Below are 14,185 nucleotides of genomic sequence, written 5' to 3'. Positions count from 1 at the left end.
TCGCATCCTTTCATCCTTTCATCCTTCCCTTCCTTCCTTTCCTCCCTCCCTGTCTTTCCCCCCCACACACAATCTGTTTGACATTTTGCACCCAAAGGATTCAGAAGCTCCTCAGTGACAAGCATCCTTCTCTTTGTCATCTGCCACTGCTCCTTCATTTCTTACTTCATGAATCCTGAAGCATTTCAAATATTTCTTTTCGTTATAAAACCAGTCAGTGACCCAGTGTGTGTTGAATATCAGATAAGATGACTTCCTCTTCTCCAGTTACGGCCTCTTGTCTGCTCTGAATCACACACACACACACACACACACACACACACACACACACACACACACACACACACACACACACACACACACACACACACACACACACACACACACACACACATTTCTCCAAAGCTCATCTTACCTCCCTCACTATTAAATGTATCCCCCCCCACCAGCGTGAACATGTTACATCTGCAAACATATCAGTCAATCCATCAGTGTGTGTGTGTGTGTGTGTGTGTGTGTGTGTGTGTGTGTGTGTGTGTGTGTGTGTGTGTGTTGGGGTACAGTGTAAGATGAGATGATGGATGGTTATCAGAAGAAAGGAAATCATCCTCCACTCCTTTGCCTGGCAAGATCAGCTGTGTGTGTGTGTGTGTGTGTGTGTGTGTGTGTGTGTGTGTGTGTGTGTGTGTGTGTGTGTGTGTGTGTGTGTGTGTGTGTGTGTGGGTGAGGACCAGTTTGAGTCTACAACCTACAAATTGAGGACCTTGTGCCCCCCCCCCCCTTTAATGGACTGTTTGGGGGACCTGGTTTTAGGGTTAGAATCCGGTTTAGGTGAGGTTAGAGATGGGGACAGTTATGTTTGGATGGTTAGGGTAAGGGGCTCTGGAATGCATTATGCTAATGAGTGTCCTCGCTAAGACAGCTGTACAGACGTGTGTTATTCTGCTCGTTCTAATTGAAGAAACATCGCACATCTCTGTTTGTCCATCGAGACTAAAACGCAGCCGCAGAGTTTTCAAACTAAAACAGAACCAGCTGCGTTTCCAAACGTCTCCGTTGCAGCTGCTCTAAGTGAGGCCTGCAGGCGTTTACTTTCAAAGTAAAACTCAGTCGTCTGGATGAGGCCTCACACCTGCTGTAGTAAAAACACAGATCAAACAGCTGAAGCTCACACAGTCGTTCACAGAAGAAGGGGTCAAAGGTCACTCACCACCAGGTTTCCAATGACCATGACCAACATGAAGACCAGAAGGCAGAGCGGCTGACCCGCCACCTCCATACAGTCCCACATGGTCTCTATCCACTCGCCGCACAGCACCCTGAAGACGATGAGGAAGGAGTGGAAGAAGTCCTTCATGTGCCAGCGAGGAAGAGCGCAGTCCTTCGAGATCTTACACACACAGTCCTGAGGGACGAGGGAGAGACGGCGTGATGAAGCTTATGATTCGATCTAATGTCATGTGATGTCAGACGTCACAAACGCTACCTGGTAGTTTTTTCCAAACAGCTGCATGCCGACCACGGCGAAGATGAAGACGATGATGGCGAGGACGAGCGTCAGGTTTCCCAGAGCGCCCATGGAGTTCCCAATGATCTTGATCAGGGTGTTGAGGGTCGGCCAAGATCGAGCCAGCTTGAAAACTCGCAGCTGTGAGTAAAATTGAACAACGATGCTAAAGTTACAATGTTTTGACGACGGATACAGTTCCTTTGTGTCTCCAGAGTGAGACTCACCAGGCGGAAGGAGCGCAGCACACTGAGCCCCTCCACGTCGGACAGGCCGAGCTCCATGAGGCTGAGGCACACGATGATGCTGTCGAAGATGTTCCAGCCCGTCTGGAAGTAGTAGTACGGATCCAGAGCGATGATCTTCAGAACCATCTCGGCCGTGAAGATCCCGGAGAACACCTGGTGAACAGAAACAGAGACCACGAGGAACTCAAAGTCATGTTTTGTTGAAAAACCCACAATTGGTACAATATCGGTCTGAAGACGTCTTCACAACAAATCTCAGCTCAGAGGCTAAAACCTGATTCTGTGAAGAGGAAGCGACCCGCTGCTCCGGCTCTGCTCTGATGCACAAACACACACAGCTTAAGACTCAGTGTGTGTGTAATTCAAATCATAATGAAAACATGAAAAGATAAGAAATCATTAAAACTACAAATTGAATGTTCTACACAGGAGAGAATTAAAGAATTAATGAGAAACAAAGAAAAGTGACAAACAGCAGGAGGACATCTCTGCTCCGAGTAGCTGTGTCACACACACACACACACACACACACACACACACACACACACACACACACACACACACACACACACACACACACACACACACACACACACACACACACACACACACACACACAAGAAAGTTAACAAGACACAGACGGTCAGGTAAGGACACAAACACACGCGCACACACATACACACACCATACTGTAAACACACACAGAAGCTAAATGAAGGGCAGAGTTTGCCAAAAGGTAGGACATTTCAGACCAGGTTAGGTTCACACACACACACACACACACACACACACACACACACACACACACACACACACACACACACACACACACACACACACACACAGACATGTCACTTCCTATAAGCGCAGCTGAGGCACTCAGGAAGTTCAGCTGCTGAAAACGAACGGGACGAACCCTGACCTGACTTGCTAACATTAGCACCGGCTGTTAGCACCGGCTGTTAGCATCACTGTGTATGTATTTTAATCAGAACAGTAAAGAGGCTCTCATGGCTGTTAAGTCACTGTGCCCTTTGACCTTTGACCACCAGGATCTCATCAGTTCATCTTGACTCTGAAGACTTTGAATAGATTTGAAGAAATTCCCTGAAGGCGTTCTTGAGATATATATATATATATATTAGCTGGTGAGTAACTTAGCGGTTAGCACTCGGCTGGAGAAGGACGAGGAGTCGGCGCGCTGCGTTCACGAGCCGGTCACTTTCCACTGTTAAGCTGTCTCGCTGAGCTGAACCATGTGAGCTGACCACAGCCGATTATGGTGTGAAGCTAACGCTGCTGTTTATTTCATATGACGTCGTTATATAAAACCCCAAAACTCTGACGACCTGACTGTTGTTTGTGATTCAGTGATTTTCAGGAAACTTCCTCTCAGCTGTTTGCTCGTGGGTTTGATCTCTTAAGCTTCTCTGTTCGTCTCCCTGCAGACCTCAGCTCGTCCAGGGTTAGCCTCGCTCTGCTTTACACCGCGTGTGTGTGTGTGTGTGTGTGTGTGTGTGTGTGTGTGTGTGTGTGTGTGTGTGTGTGTGTGTGTGTGTGTGTGTGTGTGTGTGTGTGTGTGTGTGTGTGTGTGTGTGTGTGTGTTCTAGCAGCAGCGCCCTGCTTGTTGTTCCAGACAGAGGGGATCCTCGATGCGACACCGACTACGTGACACACGTGTGTGTTAATGGTTCTCAGCCAGTTTGCTTTAGTACAATGTGCCGATCTATGATTGTGTGTGGTGCACAAAATAACACACACACAAAGATGATCCTCTTATATGGGCTCATTAACTCTGTAGTGCGTTGATTAGCTACTCAACAATCACGCTGTTCTAACTGACATCATGAGACCCCCCCTCTCACTTACACTCTCACTGTGTGTGTCTGTGTGTGTGTGTGTGTGTGTGTGTGTGTGTGTGTGTGTCTGTGTGTGTGTGTGTGTGTGTGTGTGTGTGTGTTGTCTCTCTCAAGGCAAAAAGTCGGACAAAAATGTGAGTTGAATCAGGCTGTAAAAAGAGACTCGAGTGTGAAGAAGAAATAAATAAAAAGAGGAAGAAGAATAATCCTCTCGTCTTCAAGAATCTGGATCCGCCCACAAATACAGTTTCTATAATACCACCAGTATGAAACCTTGCAGGTGATCAGTGCACGTGGTTGTTGTGTTGTGAAAAACCAGAGCTGTGGTGGAAAAGTGTGTGTTCCCACCGACTGAGGGATGATACTCTCCCCACCGAGTGTGTGTGTGTGTTTGTGTTTGTGTGTGTGTGTGTGTGTGTGTGTGTGTGTGTGTGGATGTCGACATCAGCACTCGCTAATAACAGTAACATCAGCAGACAGGGGATGACACGGACTCTTTGAGTGTGTGTACGTGTGTGTACGTGTGTGTACGTGTGTGTACGTGTGTGCATTTGTGTAAAAGAGAGAGAGACGTGATTTTTGTCAAAACCAGGCAGATGCAGCACAAACACACACGCACGCATGCACGCACACACGCAAACACACACACACACACAAACAAACACACACACACACACACACACACACTTTGGTCAGAGCAGAAACACAATAACAGTCCAAGAGGATAATAATACAAAAATAATTGAATTAATAACAAATCGCTTATATCAGTTTGATCTTGTTTTGCCCTAAAATCGGTTCAAGGTTAAATACTTGATTTGGGTCTTTTCCAGAATCCAGAAAGGATCCGAAAAACGCTTTGCAAGTCTGTTTGGCATTTGCCAGAACTGCCCTAGTGCCCCTGAGCAAGGACAGGACTGTGCTGACCAAATTAGATACCAGATCCAGCAGAGGACTCTGTGTGTGTGAGTGGAGATAACCCAACAACCTCACACAGGGAGCACCTTTATCGAAGGTCACACACAAACACACACACCTACGTCTGACTATGTTTGTCCTCGATCGTCCTTTCTGCTTCTCCTCCTCGACAAAGAAACGTCATTAGCACGGACTTCAAGCCCCATATTTCATTCACAGACTAACAAGACTTGGAGGATAATTGGAGGCAGAACATATGTCTTTTCAAAAAAGGTCCTGAAGTCCTCCAGAGCAAAAGCACATCTCGAGTCGGGGACGGGACAGGTGGGAGAGACAAGACGTCTTCTCTGAAAGAAGAGGCCAACAAACAAAAGTTCCCTTAATAAGTTTATCACAAACATGTCTCCACAGAAATCGGTTTCAGTCTAACCACACTGCGCATCCATCAGCGAAGACTCACGAGTGCACTTAATGCACAGGGATAAAAGCCTCCACTAAATGGTATGTATCCTGTAGATCTGTACAGACATGGAAATATTGATATGTGAAACCCAAAGCTGAAGAGCACAACAAACAACAGCAAACAGTGAAAGCATTAGTCCACATTGATTCTGTCAGCACAGTCATGTCCTGACATGATCCTCTACACACCACCTTACGTAACACAAACACACAAACACCCACACACAGCAGAGGCTCTCCCGTCCGTCAAAGAGCCCGGCTAAATGCTATGTAAACATCTGTGAGGATTAGCGGTTTTATCCTGTAAAGAACTCGGCGTCTCCAGCCTGAAATCGGATCCCGGTGACATGACTCAGCCTTTATCTGAGACGTGAACGGCTCTAAATTGAATTGGAGAAGTTTGATGTCGATGCTGCAGAAGCATCGACATCAAACTGCAGCCGACAGCAACGTTAGAAGGATGATAGTCTGTGTAAACACTGGTACCGTTAGAGTCGCGTGTGAAGCTGTGGAGAAATGTGAACGCTAGTGGACATATGAAACGACCGCACCTAAATCTGCCTGCGACAATATGAGCAGAGGAAGCAAGACATACTTCCGTGCTTTCATTACGGTTGAAGTGCCTGAGGGCAAGGCACCTCCACATGCGTCAGTGTTGTTTGTCGGAAGAGTCAAAATGTACGTTTTAATTCTGCTTTAACCAGTTTTGGTTGTTTTTAAACTCTTTATTCGAAGCAGATGAAGGATTTTAGTCGTTGGACATCGGAAGTTATCAGAGAAACAAGCTGAGCAAACGTCAGCAGCAACAAAACCTCACATAGAATATTTTTTAAAGTTTGTGTTTGCTCATTCCTTTCAGTAATGAGTCATTTGCAATAAACTGTCACAGGGTTAATGAAGCCTGTGTCTGGAGCCTGGTCCCACAGTGGTCCACCTTCAGACCCAGTTCCAGTGATTGAACACCAGTGCTGCAGGCCGACCTGAAACCACTTAAAAACTTTATTACCATTCTCTGCCGCTCACTGCTGCCTGGAGCCTGAGCTGAGGAAACGTGACATCACTGAACAGCCACGAGTGAGTGGGTGAGAGTGTGTGTGTGTGTGTGTGTGTGTGTGTGTGTGTGTGTGTGTGTGTGTGTGTGTGTGTGTGTGTGTGTGCAGGTGTGATCAGCACAGTGATTTAAGCCGCAGGTCTTTCACACCTCAGGTGAATCAATTACCATATTGCATCAACCTATCAGCTCCTGTCAGATCACCACCACACCTGCAGGGTGAAACACTGGAGTTAGTCACGGTGGTTTGAAGCTATCCGACCCCTTTCTGTCAGCTCTCATACTGAAACTCACCTCGAGACAAACAAACACACAAACACACAAAAAACAAATAAAGTCGGTTTTTCCCTGCTGATTTCTGAGGTTTTTAAATTGTACAAATCGGTTTGAGGCGGTTTGAGAGGTCCAAGGAGCCATCTCCCCAAACTGTCTTGTTCTTTGTCACATCTCAGCCTCTTCAACTCCCCTGAAGTGTGTTTATCGCACACACACGGTTTCCAAACACAAAAAAAGATGTACGCAGGCAAGATTCATCACAACATCACACTGTACCTCAGGAAAATGGAAAAACCTCCAGAATCAATACAGACACACTTGAAAGTCTGCCGCTGTTACATGCACCATCCTCATCTTCACAACCCTCAGATATCCCCCCCCCCCCCCCCCCCCCCACCCCTTAATGCAATCACTACCTTTAGTAAGTTTAGTGAGTCGGGGATGTTTCGTTGATTGGCTGCAAAGTCGTCCTGCGCAGACAATCTGGATTCTACATCATCAACGACAAAGTAACCACTGAAGTTAAGGATGTTTTGTACCGTGCTTCTGTCTTTCTCTTCAACTACAACTAATCTGTGGGCTCAGCTGTGAGCAGCAGCAGAGGAGGAGCCACAGTGTTCAACCTCTGGGGGGGTGAGGGGATTCAAATATATTCAAACTGAATTGCATGTCGCGTGAAATCCGTACAAACTGGATTTTTCTCAACAAAAATCGGACAAACTGAGACACACGACCTACGACACAAATCAAATCAGGTCTCGGTTTGTAGAAACCTGTGGATTCGTGAAGAAACTGTCACCTGGACGTTTGGTCTTCTGAAGAAAACAGATCTGCATCAACTCTTCTCCCGTCATTTAAATACCACAGCGTCCACCCACGCCTCCGACTTACCAGGTTTCCGATGCTGAGCATGCCGTTGAACTCGTCGGTCATGGGGTAGTGCTCCATGGCCATGAAGAGCGTGTTGAGGACGATGCAGACGGTGATGGCCAGGTCCAGGAAGGGGTCCATCACCATGATATTCACCAGCTCCTTCAGCCTCAGCCAGGAGGGGCTGCACTCCCACACCAGGTAACGGTGGGCGAAGGTGTACCAGCAGGGGTGGCACCTCTTGTGGGCCTCCTCCAGCTCTGCACGGACGGACGACAATGTCATTTTTATCCATGACAGATGGAGAAATAGAGGGAGAGTGAAAAGAAGGAGTCTGTTAATGATGGGGAGGAGGTGAATAATGAAGAAGAGGAAATGTGCAGGGATCAGGCTGTCTGAGATAAACAGGGAAATGTATATACAGAAACACAGCAGAGAGTTTCTGTGTTTTCCTGTGTCATGATCTGTTCTGTAAGAGCAGCCACTGCCGAGGGGACAGTGACTCAGCAACACACACACACACACACACACACACACACACACACACACACACACACACACACACACACACACACACACACACACACACACACACACACACACACACACACACACACACACACACACACACACACACACACACGGAATGATCTCATGTTTAACAAGGGTATCCAGGATATCACTCTCTCTCTTTAATTCATTCAGTCTCTATGTCTCTCTCCCTTTCCGACTCTCGCACAAACAAACCCAGTGTTCCCCTGAGGTCGGTTGGAGCAGCAACACACACTGATACAGATACGGGAACACAAACATTCAGACAAATACATGGTTACACAATCACACACAAGCACACACAGTCTGAGGTCAAAAGTCAGAAAATGTAATGTAATGTTAATATCACTGAAAATTCACTTTGAGTAAAGTGATGGTTGCCGTGACGATTTTCATTGGATGTCAGATTTAAAAACCCCAAATGAAAAATACGTCCCTCAGGCCTCCCGACATGCTGAAGGACAAATCTACCGTCTGTTTTCAGTCATTTTAACCCACAATGCATCAGTGATGCAGCTGTGGGGACGGTTGCGATGTCGGACGTGTCGCTGCGCAGCCAATCAGAAAGGTGCATTGACCTGACCGTCCAGCGTTTTGCTCCTCACCTTCCATGGCGTCCGTGAGGTAGCTGGCAGCGCTGAGCGCCCTCCCCCTCCCCCTCCGCTCCGAGCCCTGTGTGGACGAAGGCCGAGGCAACAGCATGGTACTGAGCTCAGTGCTGGACGTGGGGACCTGAGACAGAGCGGGAGACACAGAGCTCATATTTATATCATTTACATCACGTCTGTCTATATCCTTATCTATTGTTTCATCCATCTGTCTCTACGTCTACTGAATATCTACCAATCTTTGTCCATCCATCCATCTTTAACTCAGAATGACAACCTTCAGTTTCAACGCACAACCCCAGACTCACACACACGTAAATGACATCATCTCACATCTTCAAGGTTCATTCATGACTACGAGTTGTCGTCCACTTATCTGTTGCCACGGTGATAACATCACACATTTCTGTCAGGTGGAATGAGTCAAACATGATGTGTGTGTGTGTGTGTGTGTGTGTGTGTGTGTGTGTGTGTGTGTGTGTGTGTGTGTGTGTGTGTGTGTGTGTGTGTGTGTGTGTGTGTGTGTGTGTGTGTGTGTGTGTGTCTCAAACTGAAGCCTTTAATTAAACTGAATGATCAACAGGGAATCAACAAGTCGAGTTAGTTCATGACGAGGTCACGACCCAGACGAATATCTCCCCCGGAGGTTTTTCTGGTCACGTCCACCTGGGAGGAAGGACGCCATGGGGACAGGTTATATATATTTATATATCCCATCCTGCCTCAGAACGTCCTCCAGCTCTGAGGAACACTCCAGAGAGACGGACGATGGCTGCCACGTGAACCAGGAGCCGGAATATGATTGAGTCTGTCGAGCTTTGCCAAGTGCGTGGCATCCTGTCAATCACTATCAGGTATTTTTCATACGTTCATACAGATTCTTCCAAATCTCTCACCATTCCTCCGCCTGTTTAAAAACCTGCATCCTATTTTAAATAAAGTTTGAACGGTGCCCGGCTGCTCGACGGGAATTCACAAAGATGAAGTCGGCCTCGGGAGAGTTTCGGACCCTTCATCGTTCACGCAGATGAACCTGATTCACTCGGGTGTGATTACATAACATTTCCTGGTAACTGTTCCTCCAATGAGAAGCAACGTGTGGGCCTGAAGGTCGCCGCCCACGACGACGCCTACATCCTGTCTGTGTGCCAGGCAGGGAAGCACCAAGGAAACACACACACACACACACACACACACACACACACACACACACACACACAGCCGCCAGTCGTGGACTAATTTAGCTTCTGTTAGCCGCTGTGGGTTGCTATGGTGACATTTGAATGTGCTCCCTCCCTCCTCCTCCCACTCGTCTCTCCATCCGTCGGAGCAGCAACACGTCAGGTCCGTGTGCTTCACGGACACGAGGCAGAAATAATTCTTCATGTCAAAACATGAACTCAGAGCTGAACTCCCACACCCCCCCCCCCCCTACAGGTTCTCCTCAGTCGCACACGAACAGTACGAAGAAAAGTCTCACAAACGGGAAAAGTTTCATTTGTTTATTTGTTGGAATATGACGATTTTTTTTGCGCTCGGAAAAACTAATAAATTACTGAAAAACTCAACGTTAAAAAAATAGTTTTGATACTGTTGAGTGAAAAAATGAAGCACTTTCTTATAAGACTAAAGCATTGTTTACTTTCTGTTATGCTGTTAATTCATTTATATTTAACATGAGAAAAGATCAGTTATGTTTTATCAGAGAACGTTTTTCACAATCTCAGCTCAATGTAAATGTTCATAAGGAGACTGTTGGGTGAAATGTTTCTTTATAGATCTCATGTTAAAAATTCAATTTGATTTAGTCTTTTTGTGTCTCAGGAAGAAATCAATTCACATTTTAAAAAGTGATGGTTGGTTGCAGCCTTGGTTCAAATGACTTTTGGTGGTCGGTGTGTTCAGTGTCACAGGAATCCGCAGCGCTCAGATGTGCCGTCAGGTTTATCTTTGCTCCTACAGAGGAAGAGCAGACAGCTCGGCGTCATCAGGGATTACATTTATTTTAATTCTGCTGTGCAGCGCTGCCTGTTCAGCTCCAGCCTGGAGGTGCTCAGTCACCTCCACCTGCTGACAACCTGCCCCCAGACCTACACGCTTATATAAGAAGAAGAAGAAGTGGTGAGTCTGTTTTATTAGGTGCCCCTGTACAGTCAAATATAATCCAGTACAGCTGCCATGAAGTTTACCGTTTCTACACGATCATACAGATGTTCATCAAATGATTTGAGCACCTGACACCAAAGACTGAGCGCTGAGCTTCGTAAGGACGGACTTTGCAGAGCAGGTTAAATCAGACTGCACAGGAGGTTTTCTAAAGATAATAACGTTTTACCTCAGGCTGCATTTTACATTAACACATAGTTTACAGCAGAATTTTAATTTGTAGAATCTACCGCTGGATTATTTCATCTGCTGCGTTTCTGTTATTCTGTTCTTGCTGACGAGCTGATGTCCACATGTTAACCCTCTGGTCTGATGCTGCTGCGCTCACTTCGCAGCCTGTGCAGACATGATGTGCGATTATTTCAATACCCAGAGCAGCTGTGCTCAGAGATAGAAACCTCGTCTCAGTCCGAGCAGCATAATGCGACATGATGCTACAGTGTTCGAGCCAAAATCCAGCTGCTGGTCAGAGGAAAGCTGCATTTCACTCCCAACACGATGTCAGCTCACAGATCTGCTCAGTGTGGAGGGGGGGGGGGGGGGGGGGGGTGATGTGCACAAGCAGACGATCACATCTGACCCCACAACCATTTAGATAAGTGATGTGTTTCACTGTTTCGTTCAGAGACGTTCAGATATCGAACATTTCCTCAAGACAAAAGCCTGGACCATCAGAATATTTAACTGGTCTTATAATTCACCAAGGCCCGACATGAAATTCTATCAAACCGCACAAAATCTCTCATTAATATAAGTCCATGAATTATTCTCTGAGAAATGAAAGAAAATGTTTTCAATCAGCCGACGCTTCTGAAAAAGATTCACTCACTGAGCAAATGTTAAATAAAAAAAAATCTAAATCAAACTATTCTTTGTAGGATTATATTTTTGTGTGTGTTGACCTCTCATGTATAATATAAATAAAGTCACAGTAACTTCCGTCTTTACGGAGCAGTGTGTGTATGTGTGTGTGTGTGTGTGTGTGTGTGTGTGTGTGTGTGTGTGTGCGTGTGCGTGTGTGTAAAGGATGGACACCTCAGTAATGTGCCTGGTATGTGGGGCTTTAGCCCATGATGCCATTGCAGTGGCACTATGTGTCTGTGTGTGTGTGTGTGTGTGTGTGTGTGTGTGTGTGTGTGTGTGTGTGTGTGTGTGTGTGTGTGTGTGTGAGTGATTGTGTGTGTGTGTTTAGCCCATGATATCAGAGTAGAGTTATGCAAAGCACATATTCATGATTCACATGTCTGAGTGTTGAGTGGCTGCAGGGTTCACCATTGTTTCCACTGCGACACACTGACACACACTCACACACACACACACACACACACACACACACACACACACACACACACACACACACACACACACACACACAGGACAGTACTCACACTCTCCTCCTTGACCTTCTCCATGGTGCAGGCAGGCAGCTGCCCTTGCAGAGGCGGCGGGGAAACCCCGTTTTGGTCCATTGCAACAAACAGCTTCCCGTTAATGTTTAGAGTTGGATAAAACACCTGGAACCACACAGACACACACACACACACAGACACACACACAGACACACACACACATGAAACCAGTCTCAAGAGTGTGACATGACACACAGGATGAGCGGATGAGGTGGGATCATCTCACCTGTGAGCTCCTGCTGTTCGTGCTGTAGGTGCTCGGTCGCCGTTTTGGCCATGGATGAGGCAGGATGCCGCTGAAGGTTCCACCGCTGTACGTCCGGCTGCCGACCCCCTCCACCACATCACCCGGGACACTGTACTCGTCGTCAGCCATCTCTCCGTCCGACCCCCGGCTCCTCAGACGGAAGTTGAAGATGGAGGAGACCTGACTGCTCCGCCGAGTCCTCGAGGAGAAGGAGCGGGCGAGGAGTGGGTGGAGCGGCTGGAGGAGGAGAGGGGATGTAAAACCCACTGCAAAATGAAATGACAAGACGTCCTGACTCTGCCTCGCTCACCTTTCCCCCGTCCGTCATGTCCACCTGCAGCAGCTTTTCCTCTGATAGGTTGGACTCCACGTCGGCCACTCCCACCAACGCTTGACTCCGCCTCCGCTCCTCCAGGCCGTCCAGTGGCGGCCCAAAGGGCGACAGGTCTGGTGACATCAACGAGTCCGAGTCTTGAACCTTTTGGGCGGCAACCTGGTGGAAGAAATAAATACATGTGACGTCTCTTTATAAAACCAGAAAGGAACTCGATTTTCAAGTTCTCATTCAACTACACAATTTGTTTCCACCGGTCCTTGAACTAATCGTGTGTGACCTTCTAAAATCATGATATTTCATATTAATCACTTTATTCTACTTCTTCTTAAACATGAACCAGATTCTTTTACAATAAACATTCTGCTCTTCAGTCACCTGACCATTTATAAAACTGTCTAGACTTAGGGTCCAGAAAGTGAAGCTGTCTTCTGTGTACTGACCAGCAGGGGGCGACTCCACTGGTAGTTTCTATAGAAGTCTATAGAAAATGACTCTACTTCTCACTTTATAACGTCAGTAAACATTTCCCTCAGGAGTTTGTGTCTTAATCTCTAGTTTCGAGTCTTCTTCAACACAGCAGATGTTCATTTAGTGAACTATGATCCATTCAGGCGCACAGAAAAAGGTCTGGATAAATCTCAGATTACGTATGAAGACAAACTCGAGTTAAATCCAGATCGCTACCTGTTGCTCTTTCTTCAGCCTCTCCATCGCCTGGTGGAACTCTCGCTCCTTCTGGCACGCCTCCGCGATGGTCGCCTGGTTCTGCTCCTCGTACGCCATGGCAACAACGGCCAGGATGAGGTTGACCAGGTAGAAGGAGCCCAGGAAGATCACCACCACGAAAAACACCATGTAGGTCTTACCGGCCGAACGCAGCGTCTGCACACACACAAACACACACACACACACACACACACAATATCCAGTATTAACACACAGGTGTAGGACGAACCCTGCAGGGACGGTAATATCACAAAATAACACGATTGTCCGTCTCCACAGTCTGATTCAGTCCCAAATCCTTTTTTAACAGATACCAGGATAGGAGAAAAGACATCAACATGCACCTTCTCTACCCTCTGACATAAAATATATTTCATTCTCGACCTCGTGCGAATCACCCGACTCTTCCTCTGTCCTCCGCAGGGACGGAGAGGGAACATCGTGTTTCCACAGGCAAACGTTTGGCTCTGGACCGCTCAGTTAGTTGCTCTCATGTCTGGTTTGCTTCATACTTCGTCTCACAATCTTTCTTTTTCATCATTTCCAAATGGCAGAGACGTAAAAATACTAATCCCAATGATAACAAGAGGTTTTTGACAGTGAAATAGAAAAGAAACTTAATGTGATAAAGACTTTACATGTATGCATAGATCCACACATGTGCACGTGAGGAGCAGCGTTCCGTCAGCGTTACCTGGTGGTAGAGGTTTTCCCAGTAGTCCTGTGTCATCAGGCGGAACAAAGACAGGAAAGCCCAACCGAAGCTGTCGAAGCTGGTGTAGCCGTAGTTCGGGTTCCGTCCCGCCTTCAGACATTCAAACCCATCCGGGCACTTTCTGCAACACACACACACACACACACACACACACACACACACACACACACACACACACACACACACACACACACACACACACACACACACACACTTTTAATTTCGCACTTGAAG

The 14,185-nt window shown here is 46.9% G+C and overlaps 1 protein-coding gene across 3 annotated transcripts in view; it reads right to left on the bottom strand.

Moving 5' to 3' along the window:
* Positions 1-1,195: 1,195 nt before the first annotated feature.
* LOC117753548 (sodium channel protein type 4 subunit alpha-like) overlaps positions 1,196-14,185 on the bottom strand; it is a 70,692-nt gene continuing 57,702 nt past the window's right edge. For all 3 annotated transcript variants that reach the window (XM_034571687.1, XM_034571686.1, XM_034571688.1), the window contains exons 10-19: positions 13,931-14,072; positions 13,195-13,392; positions 12,484-12,666; positions 12,153-12,410; positions 11,906-12,031; positions 8,349-8,475; positions 7,213-7,451; positions 1,735-1,908; positions 1,487-1,648; positions 1,196-1,405 (exon numbers count right to left, since the gene is read on the bottom strand). In XM_034571687.1, coding sequence (XP_034427578.1) covers positions 1,196-1,405; positions 1,487-1,648; positions 1,735-1,908; positions 7,213-7,451; positions 8,349-8,475; positions 11,906-12,031; positions 12,153-12,410; positions 12,484-12,666; positions 13,195-13,392; positions 13,931-14,072 — 1,819 coding nt within the window. The remainder of the gene's footprint in view (positions 1,406-1,486; positions 1,649-1,734; positions 1,909-7,212; positions 7,452-8,348; positions 8,476-11,905; positions 12,032-12,152; positions 12,411-12,483; positions 12,667-13,194; positions 13,393-13,930; positions 14,073-14,185) is intronic.

Source organism: Hippoglossus hippoglossus, chromosome 20 (assembly GCF_009819705.1).
Source record: "Hippoglossus hippoglossus isolate fHipHip1 chromosome 20, fHipHip1.pri, whole genome shotgun sequence".
In the NCBI taxonomy this organism is placed as follows: domain Eukaryota; kingdom Metazoa; phylum Chordata; class Actinopteri; order Pleuronectiformes; family Pleuronectidae; genus Hippoglossus; species Hippoglossus hippoglossus.
The sequence above is the reverse complement of the archived record's forward strand: the minus strand, read 5'-3'. Positions and strand labels throughout refer to the sequence as shown.